Genomic DNA, 24,873 nt, shown 5'->3' with positions numbered 1-24,873 from the left:
GCTCTAGTGAGCTTTCTGATTGATTCTTCTACCCTTAAGCATATATCCCTGTTCCAGTCATTAGCAGCACTGCAGACTGTTTGGACAAAATGTCTTTCAAGAATGAATATTTGTAACTCATTGTTCAACTATTTTATAGTCTGACAATCCCGTTTGTTACCCTATTACAAGGTAATAACCACTATTACTGTTACTTTTTACAGTATTATAGGAGGGCTGCTGAGGTCCTTGCTGGAGATAGCGAACAGTCTTACTCATTATTCTAGCAGGCAGCTGCTAACCAGTTATGCTTTGAAAGCTATTGTTACTTGAGCCACAAAGCTGCGATAATTAGACTTTTTTTTTGGCTTTTGTAGCATTGCTTTGGGGTACAATGCATAATGCATAAGAGTTTTTGTTCGGTAGCTTTTTGTTACTCTTATGCAGGTTTTGTATCTCATGTTTGAAGATAAGACTCTTGAGGGTTGTCCAGTTTTTGTAGGGGTCCTAATACACACTCTTTCCCTTATCACAGAATGCTCCAACATAAGAAACAGCAGTACTAACTGTCTTTAACCAGCTTTGTAGAATCATGGAATTATTTAGCTTGAGAAACACCCTTAATACCATCGAGTGCCACCATTTACCTAGCACTGCTAAGTCTACCCCTAAACTATGTCTCTAAGTGCCACATCTACCGTTTTTTTAAATACCTCCAGGGATGGTAACTCATCCCTTTCCCTTGGCAGTCTGTTCCGGAGCCTGACAACCCTTTCAGCAAAGTAATTTTTCCTAATTTCCAATCTAAACCTCCCTGCAACTTGAGGCCATTTTTTCTCATCATATCGCTTGCTATTTCACAGAAGAGACCAACACCCACCTCACCAGAACCTCCTTTCAGGTAATTGTAGGAGGCAATAAGGTCTCCCCTTAGCCTCCTTTTCTCCAAACTAAACAGCCCCAGTTCACTCAGCTGCTCCTCATAAGGCTTCAGGCCCTTCACTAGCTTTGGTTGCCCATCTCTGGACATGCTCCAGCACCTCAATGTCTTTCTTGTGCTGAGGGGTGCAAAATTGAACAGTATGTGATGTGCAGCTTCACCAGGGCCGAGTAGAGGGGGTCGATCACTTCCCTACTCCTACTGGATGCAGTATTCCTGATGCAGGCCAAGATGCTGTTGGTCGTCTTGGCCACATGGGCACACTGCTGGCTCACATTCAAGGGCTGTTGACCAATGCTGCTAGGTCCTTTTCCTCCAGGCAGTTTTCCAGTCATTCATCCCAAGCCTATAGTGTTGCAGGGACTTAGGGACTGGTGACCCAAGTGTGGGACTTGACACCTAGCCTTTGGTTGTCTTCATCCTACAACACTGAGTAATCTTTCTTAGGATGAAAAGCATAAATCACTGAGAATTGCTGAGAAATGAGAACTGTCTGATATCTCAGTATTCCGTCAGGAGCTGGTTTATAGGGATGAAAAGATAACTTTGAAATTCTGGAATCAGCTGATGTTGCAGAGATGCTGCAATGTCACACACAGAGGTGGCGTTTATTCAGGCATGTTGTTTTCTCCTTTGTGTATTGCATTTGTACCTTTCAAAACATGGTTAGCAAAGATCAGCTTAATGTGGACCAAGTCATAATTTGTCAAGTTAGAGGTATTTAGTTGATTCCTGCTTCGTTTTAGGGTACTTTTGTTTTAAAAATACCATGCTTTTCAGTATTTTTGTTCTTGATTTCAGTCTTATTTGGGACAAGTGATTCTTTGTATTACAAGATCACAGAACAGGGAGATCTTTGATGTTGCAAGCTCTACACAAAGAAAGAATTGTGGTTTTCCCCAGAGCATATTTAAGAATAAAATAACTTCATGGTATTACTATACTGGTCTGTAGTGGTAAAGTTCATTTGATAACTTCAATGGGCACTATTTTTTTCCTTGGTTTGTTAGCTACTGGTTAACATCCTGCATGTTAGAGAGATGTGGAGGAAGAGTCAGAGAAGATGACAAATGAGAATGAGATTTTAAAGAAAAAGAAAAGCTGTAAGCTGTATTTTTACGGGTAATGATGAAGTGAATGAATTGCTGGTGGTGCCTAAAACTAGATAGTATGATGCATACTAGTGGAATAGTTAAGCAGTAGATTATGGATCTTGAATAGAAAAATGTAATACTGTGCATTGCTTCTCTAGTTAGCCAGGTAATAAAAGCCTTTTTTAAGCAGAAAGCTCTGGAAGACATTACTAATAAATGGCATGGTGTTTCAGCATACAAATTAGATCACTGTTAAATCCTGCAATTCTTTTGAACAGTAGCTGTCTTTACTCATACTCATGTCTGAACAAAATGAAAACTGTTTACTTTTTCCTTATTCCTAGAATTCCATGTGTGTTGATGGAATGTAGTGGTGTGTAAAACCAAATAAGCAGAAAGCTGCAGCACAGAGTGTAGTTCTTTTTTCTAAAGGTTGTAAATATTGCAAGGAGCATATCAGATTTTCAGTTTATCAATAACGCTTCCTCTAAAGCAACTGGATTGGCTCTTACAGAGTTAATGAGAAGATGTTTATTAGAATAGGAGACTTTTTCACTATAATTGTGTCTTGTTTTCTCAGCCTCCTCCAGGAAATGTGAAAATGCCTAATGTACCCAGTACCCAGCCAGCAATAATGAAACCAACAGAAGAACCAGCTGCTTACACACAAATTGCAAAGGTTTGTCTATAGCTTTCAAGCACTACACTCCTTTTAATTATAAATATTTAAATATCCGTAAGGAGTAATGTCTTTTATAAATACGCATTGCTTTCTTAGTGTTTTATGATAATTAATAATGTTAGGTCAATCTTCATCCATAACTGGAGATGCTTTCTTATAGAAAGCAGACTTGGAATATTTATTTCTTGTCCATATTTTTTATCAATATCTAACAAAACGTATTTTGCTCAGGAGCATGCCTTGGCCCAGGCAGAACTGCTAAAGCGTCAAGAAGAACTGGAGAGAAAAGCAGCTGAACTGGATCGCAGAGAAAGAGAGATGCAGAGTCTCAATCAGCAGGGGGGTATGCAAGAAAAAAATAGTTCTTTAAATTACAGAAATCTATTTTTTTCTAAGAAACTGTTTTAGTTTTAAAATTATATTGTGAAACAGATCACAGAGGAAAAAGGAAGTTTTATCTTGTTTGAGACAGTGCATGCAGTAAATAGAAACTGACCTGGCCAGTGCAGGTTTTTGCTATAAAAATTTTAAATGTAGTCTCTGTTAGATGTAACTTCCTGTTATCAGCTGGTTTTGTTCTAGGTTAATATCTAAGTAATACTGTTGAATAGAACTTAATCATTTTGAGAAGAAGCAAAAGTAACTTCATAAGTTAACAAGTCTTTGATTTCTCTTCTGTCAGTATTTATATCTGTTGGAAAACTTTCCTGTTTTGAAACACTTCATTATCTTTTGCTTTGTTACAGAAATATTATTCTATGCAAATAGCAAAAATATGTATTCCATTATTAATCTTTTCTTAGTTTTTCATCTGACATTTTGGAACTCATATCAAGATCAGTATCTTGTTTTGCCACAAACTGTAAATGTGCTGTGCAAAACCTTACAGAAATTAAAAAAATTAGAAGATTTACATCTCCTTACCTGAAAATACTTTGCTAGAAGTAGGTCTATGAGAATATTATTCCTTTTCAAATGGAAGATCTTAAGTTACGAAAAAACCCTATGTGTGCCATCTGTAGTTTTTACTTGTATCTAGAATTCTGTCTATTTCCACCTGTGCTGTTTCTTTTGAATATCCAGTGGTATAATTCCATATTGCATAATTGTGTAGTCATTCAAATTTTATAGAATATAATAGAGTAGAACGGAGCAGGATAGAATACTAAGGTGGAAGAGACCTACAGTGATAATGTAGTCCAGCTGCCTGGTCGACCACTTTAGGGCTGACCAGAAGTCAAAGCATGTTATTGAGAGCATGGTTACTGAGAGCTTCTTAAACACTGGTAGGCTTGGCCCATCAACCAGCTCTCTAGGAAGCCTGTTCCAGGGTTTGAACAGTCTCTCTGTAAGGAAGTGCTTCCCAATGTCCAGTCTAAACCTCCCCCGGCACAACTTTGAACCATTCCCACTGGGTACCAGAGAGAAGAGACCAGCACCTCCTTCTTCATTTCTCCTTCTCAGAAAGCTGTAGGAAACACATACATGCCAGTCATATGAGGTTCTTGGAATAGGGACTTGGTCTTCTACTAAGGAGAAGAATCATGGTGATATTGTCCCTTCACTAAACCATTTTAATTTTCTTAGTATTAATTCTTTTCAGTCTCTTTATTAAATCTCTATACTTCTTCTCCCAGCTAATGATTTTTTTTGGTTGTTTTTCATTTCCTTGTCCATGTATTGCCCTTCATCTAATTTCACTTCTAACTTACATTGATTACTTTTCTGTGCTTTAGGGACAGTTTTGTTCATCTCTATCTTAGGGGACCTAACTCTGATGCCCCATACATGTTTCAGGATATTTCTGAAATGAGTGTTTTTTATTAGGTTGCAGTTGTTCTCATCAAATTGCTTGAAGAATTCTTGAAGATTCTAAAGGATTCTTTAAGAAGGCTGAACAGAGGAGAGAGAGCTGTTAAAGCTTTAGAGATATTTTTTTACCAAGTGACTGTGTAAAAGATACTGCAAGTCAGAAATTATATGTTGTGACTGAGGAGAACAATATCTTTCCCTTCTGATTTTTTTTCTTTTACACACTTACTTGGACTCCTTTGGAAACACTGTTGAGCTGTATTCATTGGAGGACGAGGTTTTCGGCAATAACCCGCATATTTGCATTAAATTTAAGACGCTGGCTGCACATCTAGGAAGCTGTCATCATACACAGTTGACTACAGAGCAAAATTGTTCTAGCTGGTACGTCAGCTCAGCTCAATGCCTTCGGTATTCTCTGCTCCATTTCTGTGTAGTATTGCATTTGAGCTAACTGAAATGTGTTGCTTCCTGTTTAAGGTAGTTCATTTGGCGTACCTGAAAATCCCTTCCTGTGCGTGCGTGAAGCTGGTTTGAGGGTGTCTGCATTCATAGTATAGACATGCTGCTGAAGTTATGTTAGTGGGCGTTGAGGTGGTAGCTTGTGTCAAATGAAGTAACTCTGAGCTAGGGCTTGGCATGTCAGGGTACAATCTTGGAATGAGACTGTCAAAAGTCTTGTTACAAATAGATGACTTGGGCTTTGATCTCAAACTGTCTCACCAAGCTGTCTTTCAGTCTAAGTTGAAAATCGTGAAACTTGTACAACAGCAGCAAGAAAGCACATGAAATACAATTCTTAAATAAAAATTATTACAAGATACCTGAATCTTTCCATATCTCTGTCTTGAAACTATCAGTTCCAAGAGAAGTAACTGTATACTGTGGACTGAAGGTCTGAATTATTATTGGATACTTCTCACATAAGAGATCCCAAAGTAGTTTTTAATGTGCATGGGAATGTTACTTGATTACCTTCTGTATGCTCCCTCTGCCAGTCACCTTTTTGGAAAGGCTTGGTGAAAAATTCAGTAGAAGAGGCAGAAAACTTAATAGATAGTCCGTGCTTTGGAACTGTGCAGGCAGAAATTACAGCTTCGTCTTGTCTGAGTCGGGGAACAAGAAATAATTCTGCAAGTTTTTTGTCCTTATCAGATGCGATTCAAGATAAAAATTGATAGTAAAAACTTGTCAGAAGTTGAAATAAAGGCGCCTTTGGCTTAGATCTCTATTTCAGCTCCAATCTTGGAACACAGAAGAGATACTAATGTATCTCTTGCATCCATAATTTGAAATGCTGTGGTAAAGGTTTGTTACAGTTACCATCTCAGTTGACTCTCATAAGTCTGTGCTTGGTATGATTTGAGTTCTGCAGAATGTGTCTGTGAACAGATCAGCATACAGAAAATCCAGGTGTCTGATACTGTGTCCTTTGTGGTGTCCTCACTCTGTCACACAATTGTATCAAAATACAATGATTCTGTAGGACATCTTCTTGTAACAAGAAAGTAGTTTAGACCATTTCAGTAGCTGCCTTAGTTGAGGCTTATGGGCTTTTAGGTAAAGCATTGACTGTAAACTATATTGGGAACTAGTTTGAAGTATTTGAGATAGCTGAGTGTTAAAAACATCAGGACTTCAAGAATAGAGAATGCTTTTCGCTCCCCAGTTCTTGTATTCAACAGACTATGTGAGTGTGGTGGGACGTCAGGGGAATGTGTATTTAGAAGTCAAAGAACTCTGAGAAATGGCTTTTCTGTCCATATCTGCCTGTTTTATGAAGACGTCTCTTTTCTCATTATTTTGTAGGTACTGTCAGATGCCTGGTTGGAGTTTAACATGGATAAAATACTGTACTTTCCTTCGTCCATCTGCACTTCATTGTATTTTATTTCTGAAGTTTATTTTCAGTATTGTGTGAGGATAGCTGATAAAACTCTTGGGTTTTGGTAGCCCAGAGCATCCGTGCTTGTGAAGCTTATGCATAAAACAAATTGAATAAACCTATGCCACTTTCTAGTATACAGTGATTAAAACCGTATTTTAAAGTTCTTTTTTTTTTTTCCTGTTTTGCAGGTAGAAAAAATAACTGGCCACCTCTTCCTGAGAATTTTCCAGTAGGTCCTTGTTTCTACCAGGACTTCTCTGTAGACATTCCTGTAGAATTCCAGAAGACAGTGAAGATTATGTACTATTTGTGGATGTGTAAGTATTTTTTCAGAAGAAGAAAATGATGTCCCTATTCAGACTTGATGACACGTACATGCTACTTTGGCTCTTGCAATATCTGTAATGAGAAGTTTTTTTAAATCCAGAATTCAAACATTGAAATGAAATCTTTTTGTTAGTCTCAATTTTAAAATTGTTGAATTATTTCATAGAAACTTCCACAGAAAAAAAGGAGAAGTTTTATGCTAAAGCAGTTTGGATCTAGTATATTGCAGTTTTCTGGTTTTAAGTATCTTGGTTGTTGTAAACTGAGCTTTGACCATTTATTAACTTAGAGATACTTTCTAAAATCAGCCTATATATTAACAAATATGATTCACAATCACTGGTAATGAACTTGCGAGTTTAAGAAGTACAATATTAATTTGCTTTAAGATACATAGTTATATAGTTTAATATAATTTTTAATCTAAAGTGGAGGCTTAATTTCATTTTAGTCTTTTTTAAAAAGTAGCTCAAAGTGAATTAGCTAAAGAATCAGTTCATGTTAAAACTGTGCTTTGTACACCAAGAATGCTCTACACTGTCTTTGTGAGGTTAAGCGTGCTCTCATCCATATGCTGTGTTTTAACTGGAGATATGCTGGATATGCCAAATGGACAAATGCTGCAAGATTTGTTTCTTCTGCCTTGTCCAGTGTGATGAGAGCCCAATAATTACTCAGAGATTGGGGAAATTCCAAAGATGTAGGTGCTTTAATGCCTTTAATATATTTTTAGGATACTAAGGGAATAAGAATTTCAGAATTTTCTGTATTTTTATCAGAGCTTCAGATATAGTTAGTAAATCTCTATAATTTTGCCTGTTGATAATCTTAGTACTGTGTCTGAACCACGTAATTGAAACACGTAAAACACAGTCAGCATTTACTCAAGTGAATTTGACTTTGTAATAGGGCACAGCTTTCACCATTAATCTTCAAATAAGCAACTAAATCCACTATGGAATATGTGACTAGTCACTCCCATAAATCTGACAGACATTTAAGATTTACATGAGGTCTAAGATCAAGAACTCCAAAATTTTAGGATAGTTACTACTTTTGGCCATTAGCAGGACTGAGTTCTGAAAGCACCGTATGTTTCAAACACAAAGTGAAGTTAGACAGTGAGAATTGGAATACTCATTGGGAATACTGTTTTCCTTTTTCATTCTTATGGCAATAAATAAAGAAAGCAGCAATGTTATAGTATTTCAAAATATAAAGGAGTTATGCTTTTGTACTAACACGACATAGTTTCTTGTAGGTAGACTGAGGTTTTAACTGAGTCCTCTTGCCCTTTTCCTTCTTTAGCTCTCATATTTTCTGATTTAGATATTAGGAAGGAAGGAATGGACATAGTAAAGGAAAAGAAAGACAAAATCTATTTCAGGCGTAAAAAAGATGGTGTACAGAATTCTGTGCCTTAGGGCTGGCTGTTGAATTAGTCCTTGTGACTTTTCTTTCCCAGGTTCGTACCTGCATAGCTTGGCTCGTTTTTCATTACAGTGGCTATGTTTCCTCAGTGGAGACGCTTATTACCATAACAAACTAGCCTGCTTCTGATTGTAGTTCTCCCATGCATTTTATTTCCTCTTCCAGAATTTCCTAGGTTTTGTAAGGCCATGGGGTTCTGTGAACATAATCACATTTGGATAAATATAGATCTCCATGCTCAGCACTTTGTAAAGCAGGTTAGTTTTCCTCTTAGTTTTTAGGAGACAAACCTTTCTTTTCCAGTTTTCTGTGTGTTTCCACGGTTAATAGCAATTTTTGAATCCTTAGTAATTTTTAAATCCTTAGTCTTATGTATTTGAAGAAAATAAAACTTTTTCCAGTTTCAGGTCTACATGTTCTTTGTCTTAGGAGATAACAAGTCCATTTTTATACCCTTATCCCCCCTATTCCATGAGTTTACCAATCTCTTCTCTGTGAGAAATTAGTGTTTTCCAAGTCCTTGATGTGGTTTTATCTTTGCACGTATTTTTTTTTTCTCTATGTACTATGTAGAGAAAAAAACACCTTCACATTTTTGATAGCATGTGCCTATGTGCTGATCTAAGCCTGGTTTAGAATATATTTTTTCCTATGGAAAATAGTTCTATCATTTGTGAAGTGTGTTTGCACATGCCTCACCACCCCCTCTACAAAAAGAGCAGAACAGAGGAGGAACAAAAGCCTTAAAATACACTCGAATCCACTCTGTGCTCTAAGGCTGTGTATGATCAGACTTCATCAACTTTGTCCTCACTGTCATTTGTCCTGTTGCTTCAAAACTCTTGGGTTTGTAGGCATCCCCTTCTGTTTGAGGCAGTCCATTAGAGATGTCAGTCTAGCTACTTCCTGGGAAGAAGCACGTTATTTGCCAAGTGTCCTAGCGAAAACTTTGGTTTTCAAAGAATACCATCAATAAAACATTACAAAATTTATTACAAAAATCTATTTTTATACAGTCCCAGATGGTGCTGCAAAATAATAATCTCAATAATGTAGATGTCAAATAGCGTTAGTGCAGTTTGTGGTCTGTATCTGCAGTTAACTTTCAGATGTTAATGGATGATAAAGCGTACTTAATTAAGATGGAGAATGTATATCCAAGTAGGATTTATACTAGTAGAAATGAAATTGAGCCTGAGTTTTTATTAAACCAATGTAATTTCCCATTGTTCATGGGAATACCCTTTTGTGTTTTTTTCCAACCCCAGCTGCATCCATAACTAAAGTAGGAGAAGGCTTTCATAGATCACATCAAACTGAGTACTGCACTGGTATAGCTCTGAAGTTACTGTCATACAGGCATTGTGTATACCAGACTTCCTCTAAACCCATAGGCCATTTGAGCTCCCTGGTGGTCATTGTCTTCTAATAACTTGTATCATGGTTTAATTTGAAAAAGCAAGTAGGTGGAAGGTACTTAAAACCATTATCCTGAACATAAAACTACCGGTCTGTTCACACGAAGGCAAAGCTTATCAAGGTAGCTTAGTGCAGCTGTTGGATCAAAGAACAAATGTCTTTCTGTAACTTGCAGCAGCAGAGAGAAGAGGCAGGTGGAGCGAAGGGAGAATTGTGAGTAAAGTCCTGTGTCTTCATCTGTAGCTTGCTCTAATACTCATTTTTTACAGCTGAGATTCTCCATGACAGCAGTGAAATAGATCTATGTGTTGCTGGTTTTATTGTGCTAGTAAGTGTCAGTAGTGGTTGAGACATTTTAACCTTCTTCTGCACTGATAGTATTATTTTAACACTTGTCCTGTTATTGTAATTGCAATTAAAAAAGTAGGAATTTCGGAAAGCTCAAACTCTAGGAGATGGTGAATGTTTCTAGTACTCTAGGGAGGGTCTCCCTGTTTTCCAGTACTGACTAGAAAACAAAAGAATATCCTGTAGTAAGCTTTCTGATATTTATCAAAGAAAGTCAGGAATTCGGATTTGTATCCTTTATTGTGCTTTGTGAGGCGCACACACAGATTCTGAAGTAAACATGCTTTGGTGACCTCAAGGAATGGTGCTAAGATACGTAGATGCGTTTAATGCTTTTTATTTAAAACTACAAAGTTTTCTGTTTCTGGTGACTCTTAGGGGAAGATACCATTTGTCCAAGGGCAGTGCTTTGAGTTTCCTCAACCTTTCATGTTGATGTGGGCATTTTGCTTGAAGAAATGTTCCCATTCAGTTAATTTAAGGCTTTTTCAGTTATTGGTTAAGAGGGCAGCAAATAGTTTGAAGAGTCTACTTTTCAGAATCTTTATTATATTGCCAGTTCTTCTGTTAAACCTTACTTTCCAGTAGAATGGCTAGTGTTTCTTTCAACGTAAAGAAAAAATCACGCCTACAAGGAGCAGCTTGTGCACTCTCAATTATAAATACTCTGTCCTGGTCTGCAAGGACAGAAACTGTCCTCAGAGATAGCAAAATCAACTCCTGAATCACTGGTTATTGCTGAATGAAGACAGAAATTCATGTTGATCTTTTAAGTCTGACAGAACTAACTTCTGTGCCAGATAGCATGGAGGTAGTAGTTGTAACGTTTTATACTGCTGTATCTTTTTCTGCTCTAGGAACAAAATATATTTGAAAAAAGCTGTGAAGTCGTAATGCCAGTGCGTTTCCTTTAGTATAATTCAGTAATTAACCTCTGACAAGGTCTGCCAATGAAAAAATGCTAGTATTGAGCTAAGAATGGAACACCAAAAAGGCAGATGCTTAAGTTCAATATAGTAAGAACTATTTGAATACGCAGTATATATTAAAGGCTCTAAACCAGCTTCTTGCGTACCTTCTTTTAGTGAGAAATAGTTTTACTAAATGGATTTTGTTTGCTTTCTTACATGGAAGACAGTAAGCTTTTCAGTGAAAGATTGTTTTGGAAGTTTTTATTTTCAAACTAGAATGTGTACAGTGCTAAATTTGTGAAGCATTTTACATAATTTATAAACTTTCTCTCAAAAAATACTTAGTAGTCTGTATCCAGCTATTACTGTAGAAGAAATATCAATAGTTGCAGCTGCAGAAACCTCTTTTTACATCATTTTAAGTTTGAAAATGTTGTATTTTTGTGACAGGATTTTTTTCTTCACCATACAGCTGACAGTACTTGAATTTTCACGTTCAGTACTTTCACTTGGGGGTACCGGGTTTACCTAAAAGTTAGAAATAAAGATCAGCTTTTTGCTGAGGGTATTGAGAAGGTATTGCTTTATTTTCAGCATACGGATGTTTTGTTTAAATATGCTTAGCTTGGGTATGACTTTAACAGTTGTAATAATGTATTGTATAAGCATAATTTAATTAAGACTGTTTTGCTTTTGCTTCTACAGTCGATACACTGACACTGTTTCTTAATATCTTTGGATGTTTGGCCTGGTTTTACGTTGATGCTACGCGAGGGGTTGATTTTGGATTGAGTATTCTCTGGTTCTTGCTTTTTACCCCTTGTTCTTTTGTCTGCTGGTACAGACCACTTTATGGAGCTTTCAGGTAACAACTTCAGTTTGACTTGGGATATTTAAAAACTTGTCAAAATGCATTAATATTCCAGAATTTGCTTGATTATAATTGTTATAATCCTTTTACATGCTTTCAATAGAAACAAATAGTATATTTGCCAATAATTCACTTGTTGTATTGGAAACAAAGATGGCAATAGTTAGGAATGTCATGGAATGTCCTTTAAAGTATTTAGCTTCTACCATTGACAAAATATTTGTAGGAAATATTTAGCTTTGCATTGGGCTGATAACAGTTTTAAGGAAAATTATCATTAAGCCTTTATCTCTTTACACCAAGAATTTGAGTAGGTTAATAGTTAAGAGTGTCTTTTAAATTTTTGGCTTTCCGAATGAACTTCATAAAACTATGCTTAAAATTTTACATTGTTAAGTGACGTACTGCGTCCGTAAATAAAGTATGCTGAAATTCCTAAGAATGAGTAGAGAAGGTTTATAGTAATCCGACTCTAGTATTTTTCTTAGCTTTTAGCAATCTTTGCAGACCTCATGAGCATGAGGTGTGGTAGCTTTGTGATTAAGATTGGTTTGCGTGCAAAACTTCTTTTTTGTGAAAATCGTTATGTAGAGATTCTAAATCCTCTACTTCTAACTGTAATTCTTGAGATTTTTAATTTTTTTTTTTTATATCAAAGAGAGATTCAGGATATTCTCAGTTAAAATGCACTAATTCTTCTAGAGACAGATTGATGGCCAGAATTTACAGTTAAGCATAACTTAGACTACATGAGATGTTTCGTTTTGCTAAACAAGGAGGCACTGCTGTACTCGCAGATCTTTGAGGAATCATTTAGTTTAACTTGCATTTGCTCACTAGTAAATCCATAGGTTTTTTTAGTAAATATTGATTGTTTGGAAAAGGAAAACTGCTACTTGAGTATTCAACTTTCCATCAGTTGCTCTGCTGAACAGGAAATAGTTATTGAGCTGAAATGATTGAATAAGGAGAAATTGACAACCTTGCTTATGCAGGAAGAGTCATTAACTTCTATCACGTAACTAAGTGATGTCTTCTTCCTTTAGAGCTGTGGTAGCAAACATATTATATGGTCATTAGTTTTGATAGTAGTACATTGAGATCTTTGACATTTTGCCTGTACATTTATATTTAGCCAGTCTTTGTCAGGTTAGCAGTTTAATAATTTAAACAGCAAACTTATTTTGCATGTTCTAGTTCTAAGCAACAGCTGCTTCAGTATTTTAGTCTGCATTATGTTTCAGTAATTCCATACCAGATTTTATTTCCTTTTACAAGTAAATTATTTTCTTCCTATCCTGCCAGCACTGTGAACTTCAGTCTGAAAGTGGAGCAGAATTCTGTTCTTTGTGCATTGTAGCAAAACTTCTGTGTTCAGTCCTAAGAGGCCCTGGTGTGTGCAGAACAGAACACTGAGGAATAGTATCTTGCTGCTACTCTCACCTCTGTTAGAGGTGCAGGTGGCAAAAATACTGTATTAAAGAAGAAACTTCTCTTATAAATAATCTATAAAACCACAGAATTACTGATACTTCATTGTTATTGTCAATAAATGACAGGACATGTCTTCTAGTTAATGCAGAAAAAAAATTTTAGATTGGTACTACAGTATTTGGAAAAAGTTACTCATTTCCTGGCTGCTTTAATATTTTTCCCCCCCCTCTTCCAGGAGTGACAGTTCATTCAGGTTCTTTGTGTTCTTCTTTGTATATATCTGTCAGTTTGCTGTGCATGTACTTCAAGCTGCAGGATTTCAAAGATGGGGAAACTGGTGAGTATTCTGTTTGCTGTAGCATCATACTTTCTGTAAGACAAACACTCATACTTGATGTAGCAACTGCAATACCGTCTGTGTGTTTTCAAAAGAAAAAAAAATTTTGTGTTCACTGGAATTGTTACATTTAGCTCTGCCAAAAAGTGTTTTCCTTAACTAGGAAAAGCGAGTGAAATGCATCTCAAGTGTGAGGTAATTCTCTTACTAGGCTGGTCAAAACTTTATCTTTCAACGTAAACCACTTCTAACTGTTCCTTTCTACATTACCTCCTGTATTTTGGTGGTGTGTGGAAATGTTATTTGCTCTATATTGAAGATAAGGACATAAGCAAAACTTAGAGAAAGCAAAAACATATTAGGAAGTAATGGTGTACTGTTTGCATATTTTGTATCATTAGTTATTTGTAATTATAGTAATATACTTAATACTTATTAAGGGAATTTATGGCTAAAATTGTAAGAGTGAGTCAATGGTTTATTTGGTGAATATAGTGGTATCTGATATTATTTGAAAGGGTCATTTGTTTAAGTCAAGTCAGCTCCTTATTCTGTTATAGTTGATTTTCCTTTTTGATGCTTATATTAGTGTTTACTTGAAGTTTTTATGTATAATGTCTTTTATTTGAGTCTTTGAGGTCTAATGTTTAGATTTTTACAAGGAAAAGCAAATGGGCATCGATCACCACGTCTGGGAAAAAAACCCAATAAATCGAAATAACTAAAGCATGGTTGTAGTGGTCAGCTGCTAGCATGGAGAGCTGTGACTGGCAGTACTATTGCTGGGTAATGACACTTCTCTGTACCAGTGCTTTTTGCTTCTAACCTCTAGACGTGCAAGGCAGACAAAACCATGTTGTTTTAGAACTGTAGTGTAAGGAAATATTGTGGTTTATTGTTTTTTCTCTCAAATCCGATCTTTTGCTTTTTCGTAGGTAAGTTGATTTACATTAACGAAATAGAAGGGTATTTTAGAGGGCCAACTCTTCAATTCTGTGCAATGTGCTTTTAAGGATGCTCGGGGGAGGGGTATGAAAAGTAGCCAGATCATCAGAATATTCCAATTACAGTTTGGATTTTGGTTTGTAAGTGCTAAGAGTCCAGTTGAACATAGGGGTTATCAAAGCAGTTTGAAACATATAGAGGAAAGTCTTAAGGTTGTTTGGGTTTACAGACATTTTTTGCTTTTTTTTCTGTGGAAGAATCTTTTCCGTCTTAACGTCTTATTTTTCTTAAGGCAACCTGCTTTTTGTGGTTTCAGTTTTGATATTGTATTTTTCTGTTGGTGTTCTAATTTTGAAGAATGTGGAAATGTTTGAAGTAGATATTGACATAGCAGTCTTTTCCATTAGTTGATCTGATGAAACCTACTTAAAAATTATCGTATTAACCTCAATTAAAAAGGCATCACTGCCTACATAGTATTAAATTAGTGTTCCCGTGTAGAGGTGCGTGTCTGGCATGTTTTTATTCTATAATTAAAGCATTTACCAGCTATCTTTTTAGGGACATTTTCTCTTCTGTGAAATCATCTCAAATGTCAGTGTGATAAAAAGAAACGAAAATGTTCATGATCAGATCTCTTAATTTCTTTATCATTTTGCTCAAGGTTCTTTACTACAATTTTTCGTATAGTTTCACTTCATGCATTGGGAAAAACGGAAACCAAGCTCTAAAAGGTTATTATAGAACCGAAATGGGCGTATGTAAAATTCCCATGACTTTTTCTTAAAAAATACAGTTGATCAGAACCAGGAGGTAATAAATCCTCCTTTGACATGGATACCTGTGGTTGAATGGTTCATGTGCTATGTTTGTAAAGTATGTTCTTTCTTTTTCCTTCAGTGGGTGGATTTCAGCTCTTACTGGTCTTAATAAGAGTATTCCTGTTGGCATTATGATGATAATCATAGCGGCACTTTTTACAGCATCTGCTGTTATCTCACTAGTTATGTTTAAAAAGGTAAGTTGCATATCATTCCCTTCTCCTGTTTCTTATGTTTGATCTGGATTGTTTTTTCCTGTTTGAGAGGTACTCTGTCACAAGGTAATGAGCATTATATTATATTCTTAGGAGTCTGCCTTACTGATCAACAACTGTACTTTTTTGCTTATGCTGTTATGAAATTAATGAAATGCTCTTTGTACAACACATTCATCTTCCTCAACCAAAAATGGGGAAGACTGAAGTATAGATACTAATGTGCTAGTAAGTTTTTGATGTAGTTTAGATAAAATATAACTGATAAAATGTTCTGGCAATTCTAATAATTCAACCTTATTTACAGTTACACATAAAGATGTTCACATATCCAAACTCTTCCAATGTATTTACAATAAGCTAGAAATTTTAAGCATTGACTGGAGATGTCCCTTCTCTTTATTTGTTTTCTGCATAAATACTTGGGTACAGGAGAAAGAAAGAAAGAAGCAAGAAAAATGTGTGGTTGAGGATTTTTTTGTTGTCTTCCCTACTGTATATATCAGGATTCTTTTAAAAAACCTGCATACTCAGATAGGATGTCATGTATTTTTATGGATAAGAAATAGTCATGCTTATAACAAAGCAGAAAGTTACAACATTAATTTTCCTGCTACACCTGAATGAAAATGTTTTTGCAATGTTATTTGACAACTTTGTTGTAACTTGATTGAATTCAAGTCAGAAATAGCATTTTAAGTAAATACTGGAGTAACTGGAAGTTACTAAGGATTTGGGTTTTATTGTTGTAATAGTGATTATACTCTGTTGTTTAGAGTGTTTATAAGTCATGTTTTTTAAAACCTCTGCCTATTACATAGAGTTGTTTTTTATCACACTGGTTTAGCAGACACATATCTGCATTATTTGGACTTTTATACTTTTTAATGTTCCTTCATAGCTTAGCTTGTTCTTGTAACTATAGCAATTAGAGAAACTAAAATTTGATGTAGAAGAAAGTTCACCAAAATGCTATTGACGCAGTGTATTCAAAAGTACTTCTTTGGGTTTGTTTCCTGCTAGTTTTTTTTAACATGCACACTCACAAAAGTCTTTTAATGACTACTGCATGTTATACATAAATTGAGACAGAAGATCTTTTTGCAAGCTCTGAGCCCTGCATTATGCTAAGGTGCAGCCTGTTTGTGTTTTTAAGTATGTTATTTCACATAGTAGACACCACACAGATTTTAGTACAGATCTGTGAAACCCCTCTGAACTTGCAAAAAGTTGCAGATACTGTTATAGTCAAACTGCGTGCACAGTGAAACAATCGAAAGTTATGGGACTTTCGGAAAAAAGTCTGTTTACTCATTTCTGGATCTTCATGATCCAGAACACATGAGTGAACCAGATTCTCCCATCGCAAAGCTCTGCTTCATGTTTGAGACTTTGTGATTATGCTACCAAGAAATTGAATGCTCAGCACCCTTTTTTTCTTGCTTTCCCACCTCTGTAGGTTCACGGTCTGTACCGCACGACTGGTGCTAGTTTTGAGAAAGCACAGCAGGAATTTGCAACAGGAGTGATGTCCAACAAAACTGTACAAACTGCTGCAGCCAATGCCGCGTCAACAGCAGCAACCAGTGCAGCTCAAAACGCGTTCAAGGGTAACCGGCTGTAGGGAAATACTAAAAGTCATCATGGTTCTCTTCAATTGTGCTTTGTTTTCCAGTCACTTACTGTATTCCCTAAGAGCCTAGATCAAAAGTCACACAGCATGTTTGTCTCTTCTGCAGCTGTGCATGGGTAAAATGGGAAATGTTTGGTTTATTTTGTTATAAATTTATTTATTTAAAAGATAACCATTCTTTGCCCTCTTTAAGAACTCACATTCTCGAATATAAAGCCTTCCATATTTTATGGAGAATAAACAATTTCAACAATTGGCCTGAGTATGAATCATGGTGTATAATGATCAAATAAACGTATTAAGAATTCGGAATTTTTTTAGTCATTAACTCTAATGGTTTTTTTTAACTTCAGGAAAGCACTTTGGATCAATTGTTTTTCTTTCTAGGAACTGTTTTCCCTATTTCTACTGTAAGAAGTGGGGTAGACTTAGAAATGTAGACAGTTAGGTTTGGCTACTGCTTTTGCCATTTCAACAGCTGCTGGAGGACGAATGAAAGTAGGTAGATATTATAAATTTTTTTCTGGTTTGTTTTGGTTTTTTTTAGGATGACTCTTTTGATATAAACCTGTAAGTTTGCATGAATACTGTTGAGTTATCTGATCTTGTTTAAATAGTGTTTTGGTCCAGAAGTTACCTGCACCACTTTATAATTACAGCATTTGTTTCTATCTGTTTTCATGGAATATTCTCTACCTGTGAGAAATGACTTATGGTGCATAAACATTCTCTGTAATAGAATGTGTAATGCAGTGTACAGCTTAAGGAAGTTAAATGATGGTTTCAATCACAAAGCTAAATGATTATATATTTGCTATTTTTAATTTCAGTATTCAAGTCTTGGGGTAATAATTTTGCTGGGAAAGAAACCAGTATTGATTTCAGAACACTAGTTTATTGCACCCTTCCCTCTTTTATGTGCAGTGGTATTTTTATTGTACTTGGTATTTTGGGGGCATTTTTGTTTTTGTTTTTTTTTTAAGTGTAGATTTGTGTTTAACAGTGGTACTAAATCGCTAGCCTGGTCACTCCGTTTACTGCTTGTCCAAAACCCAAAGTATGCAGTATTTAATTTTCTAACAGGAACATTGTCTAAACCCAAGCTTTTCAAGCAATGACATTTGACTATAGATACTCGAATTTATTTTAATGGTAACTCAGCCAATCTCTGCGATATAGTTTAAGCTGCGGAAAAAGAGCTTCTAAATTATTTTGAGTTGGAAAAGTGAGAAGTCTTCATCTTTAACAAAGTTAAATTTTAACTTGTTGAACTGGAGGCCTAAGAGGTTAAATTTGTGCCAGAGAACTGAACAATCCAGAACTGTACCCACCATCATAAGTTTCTAGAATGTAATCAGGTCTTACTATAATGTCATTTATATCTCTTTTGAAGACTTATTTGTATTCTTGGATTGCCTCATGAATCTTATGCACAACACTTGCGCTGTTTTTTCAAACTCAGTCTTATAAAAAATGAAAACAGGAAGGACCACATCCCTCAGCCTGTGTAGACTGTAGCTGAAATTAATTCAGCTCTTAAGGAGAATCACCTTTAGTAAGACAGCATAGAATTCTGAGGCCCCTCCATGCCTCACTGGGATCTTTTCACTACAGTGTCCTGGTAACAACAGAAGAGCATGACAGAAAGTAAATCCCCTCGCTTAATCCCAGGATTGATACTGTACTGTTAGCATGAAGTCCCTAATATTCTCTTTTCTTTTAATCCAACTTGAATTTGGATAAACATTTTAGCTTCACCAAAGCTGAAGTATATTAATGAATATACTTCCTTCTAGACATTTTCTGCATCATGAAGTTAAAAGCAATTTAAATGTTCTGTGTAATGGGGGCTTTAAAATTTCATCCTAGTGGACGTGCTAGCATTGAACTTAAAATTTGTGTGGAATGTTACTAAAAGCTTTCCAGACAAAAGCCAGCATTTTCTGCTGAAGACAGGCATCATCCTTCTAGCATCAAGAGTGTTCTTTTCATGATCTTTTAATTTAACTTGAGAGTTTTGTCTCGGAACTCTACTATGGATTACTTATTAATCTAAATTTGCACAATTCTCTTGGTATTTCTTGGTTAGGAATCCCGGGGACATCATCCTTGCAATTCAAATGAAGTTGAAGAATGCATAATAATAAACATTACAAGAATATATTATGGAAAAATATAGGAATAAAACTTAAATTTGGAAGGTATTTTCTTCCCAGATGTTTAAAAGCTCTTTGACAAAACAAACTTTAATGTTTTATGTATAGGGACCGTTGATTTGTAATGTCATGGATTGAATGTATGGTGTTAAAGCTGAGTGAAATTCAGGGTTCAGTTACATGTGAATTGTTTAAACCAAAAACCTCTGACACCTTGCAGCCCAAAAGGGAGGGAGAAGCTTGAGTTTAGCTTTGACAGCAGGAGGTTCATATTTGTTAAAATGTTTTGTACCTAATGAAAACTAGATTGTACAGTCAGAGTATGGCGCCCACTGAAGTTGTCATTTTGTAGTATTGTGGCAAATTGAGTACAAAGTATGAAGTTCAAACACTGGAATGTCAGTAGTCATTGATCTGTAATTTAGGAGTTGGTTTTATTTATCTGAGGGATGTTTGTATATTTTGTAAATTACTAACAATGCTCTGCCATCCTGGTGAATGTCATGGTTCTGTACAAATGCACTTCTGTCCCTCTGTTGCATGTCTGAGTAGTTCAGAAGTTTTGTATATTTATTGTATTAACACAGTGTCATAGAATAAAAAAAGACTTTTTTTCCTGGATGTTTGCTCTGTATAGTTTTGACCAATACAGAGATTTTTCTTCTAAAGGTTAGGATAATGTCCAGGGTTGCTGGTCTGTGTAAAAGTCTCACTTCATTTTTATAATTCTGTATATAAGTGCTATAAGAATCTGCTGAAATGGGGAAGCAAATTGTCCACTCTCACAATAATACATGAGGGTATTGAGAATGAGTCTACTTGACTGTTATGAAGAAAATTCTTGAACAAAAAGAGAACAGAGCTCTGGAGTGCAGTGAGGATTATTTTGGGAGACAGCAGATGTGATGCATGCTTGCATCGTTCAGTAGTGAAATTCTTCATCAACTTAATCCATTACTTTGTAATTTACAGATCTAGACTGAAGGAACAGCTTTTGTACTTTTCCTGTAAACGGTAAGCACAGTGTGCAGCATGACCCAGTCATGTGTTACAATTAAAATTATTACGCAGTGTAATTGCGGTTGTGGGGAGATAGTTCCTCCGGTTTGCTGAGGCTAGTTTTCCTGAAGAAGATGCAAGCACAAAGTTGGAAGGGTGTGTACACACAGAAAACACAACAGGGACGAGGACAGAGATAAAAATACTTGGCAATACTTCTGGAAAGAGATTTCTGTCAAGGAAAAGGCACACATCTATAGCATTCTGGTTGAGTCAGTAGTAAGGCATCATGGGGCATAAGTAAAATAAATGTGTTTTGGGTTTCACTCAGTTACATTAGAATGGGTAAGAACTAGTTTTTACTTTTTTCTTCTACAAGTTAGTTTTATGTCTGTAAGTAGCTTTTATTCTTACCAGTATAAAAGTCAGGAAGAATTACAAAAGAAGGGGTGCAGATTTCTTGCCTTGGCAGCAGAATACTAGTTTAACTTTATGCAGGGATTAAGCTGGGTACCATGCCAGACACTACTGAGGAAAAGAAAAGCTGTATTGGTGGGAAGTATGACTTGTGGATCACACTGCTGTACATTTTGTTCTGGAAAAGAAAATTAGTTGTCCAGCTGTTTTCTAAAATGTGCTTTCTGTTGGATGAATGGATAGCGATTACACCAAAGAGCAGTGCTTTTAATTGATTTGTTTTACCTTCATTCAACACACATGGTGATGCAGTTTGACTAAGTAATGTATGTATGTACAAGATGTAGTGCTTCAAGTGTTCTAACACGATGCTGTTACATCACAGGTGAATGAGAACACTTCAAGACAAAGGAGCTGTTGTACCAAGCGTTGCAAAGATCAGGTTTTACTCTTTAGCCGCAGTTCAGGAAGAGAAACTTTGAGCTGTGAGATGGGAAATTTCAGAGACCAAGTTTCAGTGAAAAACTTGGAGGTTGCATGATGGGCAGCGTACTTGGAACGGGGCTATGGGAGGCCTGGAAAACACAGCCCGCCTTGGAGTCTAGTTACTTGTGACCATTCACTCAGCTTTTCCGCCTTGCGAATGTGTGCAGCTAGGGCAAGGCAGGAGGTGCTGGCTGCAGCCTGGGCTGTTCTAAAAAACCAGCTGCCTCTGACCACAGCTGCCGTTGCGGCATGAGCTGCTCTGCTGCTGGCTTGGCTGGCAGCACCCCAAGAAGATTTTACTATGTTTATAGGCTATTTAAATAACAGTATATGGTCTGAGTTAGTCAACGCGCACATGCCACAGCACACGTTGCCAGTTTGCAGTGCAGGGCTGTGGTTTTGCTATGCAGGTGTTTTTGATGTTTTAGAGAAAAAAAGTGATACTTTTTGTTCAGGATAAGGGAGCAACTGGGAGTGGTCAGAATAATGAGATTAAATGTGGAACTACTTTACTTTTCTCATCTAGACCCAAGTCTGAGTGATACTGCATCTGAGTGATACTTAAAGTGGTTAGGGACACAGATTCCTTCACTCTCAAAATTTCACTTACAGGAAATATCACAAATCCAATAAAAGGCATCTATTTGAAAACAAGCTTTCACAAGTGAATCACAGGAGCAAGACAACATCTTTATGATCCTGTCCCTCTGGTATTAATAATATACATTCACTTTCTCATTGCATCACCATTCCAAACCTAGTGGGAGCTTGGGGAAGAGGTTGCCAGAACACAGAAATCTCTAATAATTCACACAATTAGAGAACTGAACTCTGTGTTCCCTACTGCCAACTCCATTAACCTTGCTGAAAAAGGGAGCTAATATTTTAGCTATACAAATCAGTACTTGGTAATCTTTTGGCAGGATTTTGTATTTGTAGAACAACTGTGTGTCTATACCTGCTTTGGAATCCATGAAGGTGACTAAACCATCACCATGAAGGTCATGGGGTGCATTGAGTGGCACTTACTAATCCACTATTTCTGGACTATAGATTTCTGCATGTTCCAAGATTTAACCAAAAGCTACTTCTTGGAAGTTTAGAAACTGTTAGAAGTGCAATTAAACTAAATGCAATTAATTATATGTAAATTTAATGGAAATGGACCGTACCCACTATGAGACAAAAGGGACATCCTGGCTGTTCATCAGACTACTAAAAGCCTTACTCCTGGTTCTGCCATGAATTGCTTAGAGAAGAGTATTGTACCCACTAGAGGCTCTCTCTAGAGTTTGTCCAGTCACAGGTAGAAGGAAATGCAAATTGTGGCAAACACCATGTAAAAATTTTGCATGATTAAGCAATATTTGTCCTATAGCCTTCACCGCAAAAAAACTGCAACATTTTTTTAGGTGCAAAATGAAAAACAAAATGTCAGTCAAACATTCAATTAGAAAGTCTCTTTAATGCACCTGTATTGTGTTGACACAGCTACAGTTTCAGGTCACATTTTTTGATCACTTAGTGGTCATAATTGTTGAAGTCAAGTGGAAATCTGAAATGCCAATGGCATTAGTGGTCTGGGATCTTAAATACTATTAAAGCTACCTTGCTGTGGCTCAACTTGTCCAGTACGTTTGAATTAAGGTAGTCAGACTCCTGTTAAGGTTTGAAAACTCTCATTTTAATTGCAATTTAGATTAAAAATAACGTTAGGTACATTGTTCATGCTAACAAATGTACATAGTGGTGACTCAAGAACAGAAAAACAGTACCACAAATAAACCATGGCTCAAAACCTACTCTAGCTGAACTGCCACAGCCGCTCCTCCTATACCAAGTGGCTGTGGTGTACGTGTTGCTGCCACGCTCTGCTTTTGTTGGGCTCTGTCTTTTCCTTGAGGATAGGCACCAGTGCCCACTGCTTTCAAGGAAGCCATGAGTTCCTGTCGGTTTACCACTAGGATGCGAGATACACTGATGTGGGATAACAATGCAAAATGGAAATGATGTGGCTGAAAAAAAGTTGAGAATCCAGGGAACTTTATTGAATAAAATAGATACAAAGGTGATAAAGACAACCCAGAAATAGCTCAATAGCAATGTTTTTTTGCAGTGCCACATTATAAATAAAGCACATTAAGAAACCTTGCCGAGCCTTTTCAGATTTTAGATTACATGTAGCCAGAGATGGAAACAGCTTCACATTTGAACTGTCTGTATTACATAGATCTGAGTATTTCAAATCCATTTAGAAGAGATTTAACAAAAATCTTCATGGTGCTGATATTGCTGTTGGATTAGTCTTCAAAATCAGGCATTCTATTGTATGCTTTAGATTGTCAACACCAACAATCCAGCCACTTCTTCCTTGGAAAGTCCCTTTTCCAATACCATGTTTAAAAGAAAAAAGCTAAGGAGGGAGGAAAAAAACCCACAACAAAACAATAACAGAACCCATTCCTGGTATTGCACATCTCACACAAGTTTGTGTATATATATATATATGTATATGTGTGTATTTTAAATATGCTACAATTAATTAGAAAAAAAAAGGTCTATGGCACTTTACAGAATATAAGTTTATGAAGTCAATCAAACCACAGATGTTTGAAGAATTCTTCAATACCACAAAAACAAAGTTAAATGGAACTAATCGGCACACAGGTTTTAGAGTCCACAGCAAATTCTTCTAGATCGTATGCAGTGCATGTACATTAAGAAGCAGTTACACTCCACAGATTCCTCAGAAAATTAATTAAATTAGCTTGAAGCTGATTTTTTCTTTTCCCCCCACAATATCTTTGAAAGCTGCTGCTGAGGTGAACTTCAGGAACAGCATTTAACAGCTGTCAGATTTAATGAATAACCTCATCCAGGAAAAAAAATATCTGCAATATACCATCTTATCACTCACTAGAAAAGCAAAACCCTGAGAAAAGAAATTCTGGGTAGTTTTTCTTCTTCATTTCCTACTAGCTTGTCTTTTCTCTGTGCTATGAGATGAACATGGCTATTGTTACAAATTAGTGGATTACATTGTTGCAGAGCAAGTGGAGAATATACCAGCAACAAGCAGAAAAGCTGGTAGAAAAGCTGGTTCTTCTCGGTTAAACCAAATGCAAACAAAAGCAACACATGACACTGAAAAAGCTTTCTTTGTACTTAAAAACCACACTATTAAAATTCTTCAAGCATTCTGAGGTCAGCAAGTAATGTCAATGCAGGCTGGTCATTGCTTTCTTCTAAGCCAAAGCAGTATTTGTGCTCTATACCTTTTGGAAGCACTGACCTTATTCTGACTAATCAGGTGCTCAAGCCAAAGCAGCGTTGGTCACACTAATACAGTGTCAAGATTTGTCAGCAGTGGCAGTGTGGACACTGGATTGCTACCCACCTAAGAAAAGCTAAAACAGTAACTCTATTTTGCAATTAATTTTTAGCTGACTTACATGATACTCTTCCTAGTCCTCTTTTCTAATTGCAGAGCCCAGGAGAGCACAGCCGAGCTGGTGCCTCAGCCCTGCGGCGCACAATCCCAGCACAGGGCTCAGAAGGAACGTCAGCGGGATGGTTTGAGTCACCCAGTGGCTGTGCTAGACCTGAGGTGGAAGCCAAGCGCGTGCCCTCTCTATGTATGGGGACAAGAAAAAACAAGAATGAAACAGGTCCAGGCAGGACTTAGTGGCTTCTGTCCTCAGACACTACTTTGTGCTAGTTATTTTGAT

At 36.5% G+C, this 24,873-nt stretch overlaps 1 protein-coding gene across 2 annotated transcripts in view; it reads left to right on the top strand.

The window, feature by feature from the left end:
* Positions 1 to 19,876, top strand: part of SCAMP1 (secretory carrier membrane protein 1) — a 41,048-nt gene extending 21,172 nt beyond the window's left edge. The window contains exons 1-8 of one of the 2 annotated variants that reach the window (XM_054055483.1): positions 1,924 to 2,041; positions 2,594 to 2,692; positions 2,927 to 3,038; positions 6,584 to 6,712; positions 11,537 to 11,696; positions 13,372 to 13,473; positions 15,319 to 15,436; positions 16,914 to 19,876. In XM_054055483.1, coding sequence (XP_053911458.1) covers positions 2,615 to 2,692; positions 2,927 to 3,038; positions 6,584 to 6,712; positions 11,537 to 11,696; positions 13,372 to 13,473; positions 15,319 to 15,436; positions 16,914 to 17,078 — 864 coding nt within the window. In that variant the 5' untranslated portion in view covers positions 1,924 to 2,041; positions 2,594 to 2,614 and the 3' untranslated portion in view covers positions 17,079 to 19,876. Of the gene's footprint in view, positions 1 to 1,923; positions 2,042 to 2,593; positions 2,693 to 2,926; positions 3,039 to 6,583; positions 6,713 to 11,536; positions 11,697 to 13,371; positions 13,474 to 15,318; positions 15,437 to 16,913 lie in introns of those variants that run through there. The other variant, XM_054055482.1, reaches the window with a different exon arrangement.
* The last annotated feature ends 4,997 nt before the right edge of the window (positions 19,877 to 24,873 follow it).

The sequence above is a fragment of the Cuculus canorus genome, chromosome Z (assembly GCF_017976375.1).
Source record: "Cuculus canorus isolate bCucCan1 chromosome Z, bCucCan1.pri, whole genome shotgun sequence".
In the NCBI taxonomy this organism is placed as follows: Eukaryota; Metazoa; Chordata; class Aves; order Cuculiformes; family Cuculidae; genus Cuculus; species Cuculus canorus.
This window is presented reverse-complemented; position numbering and strand designations above follow the sequence as displayed.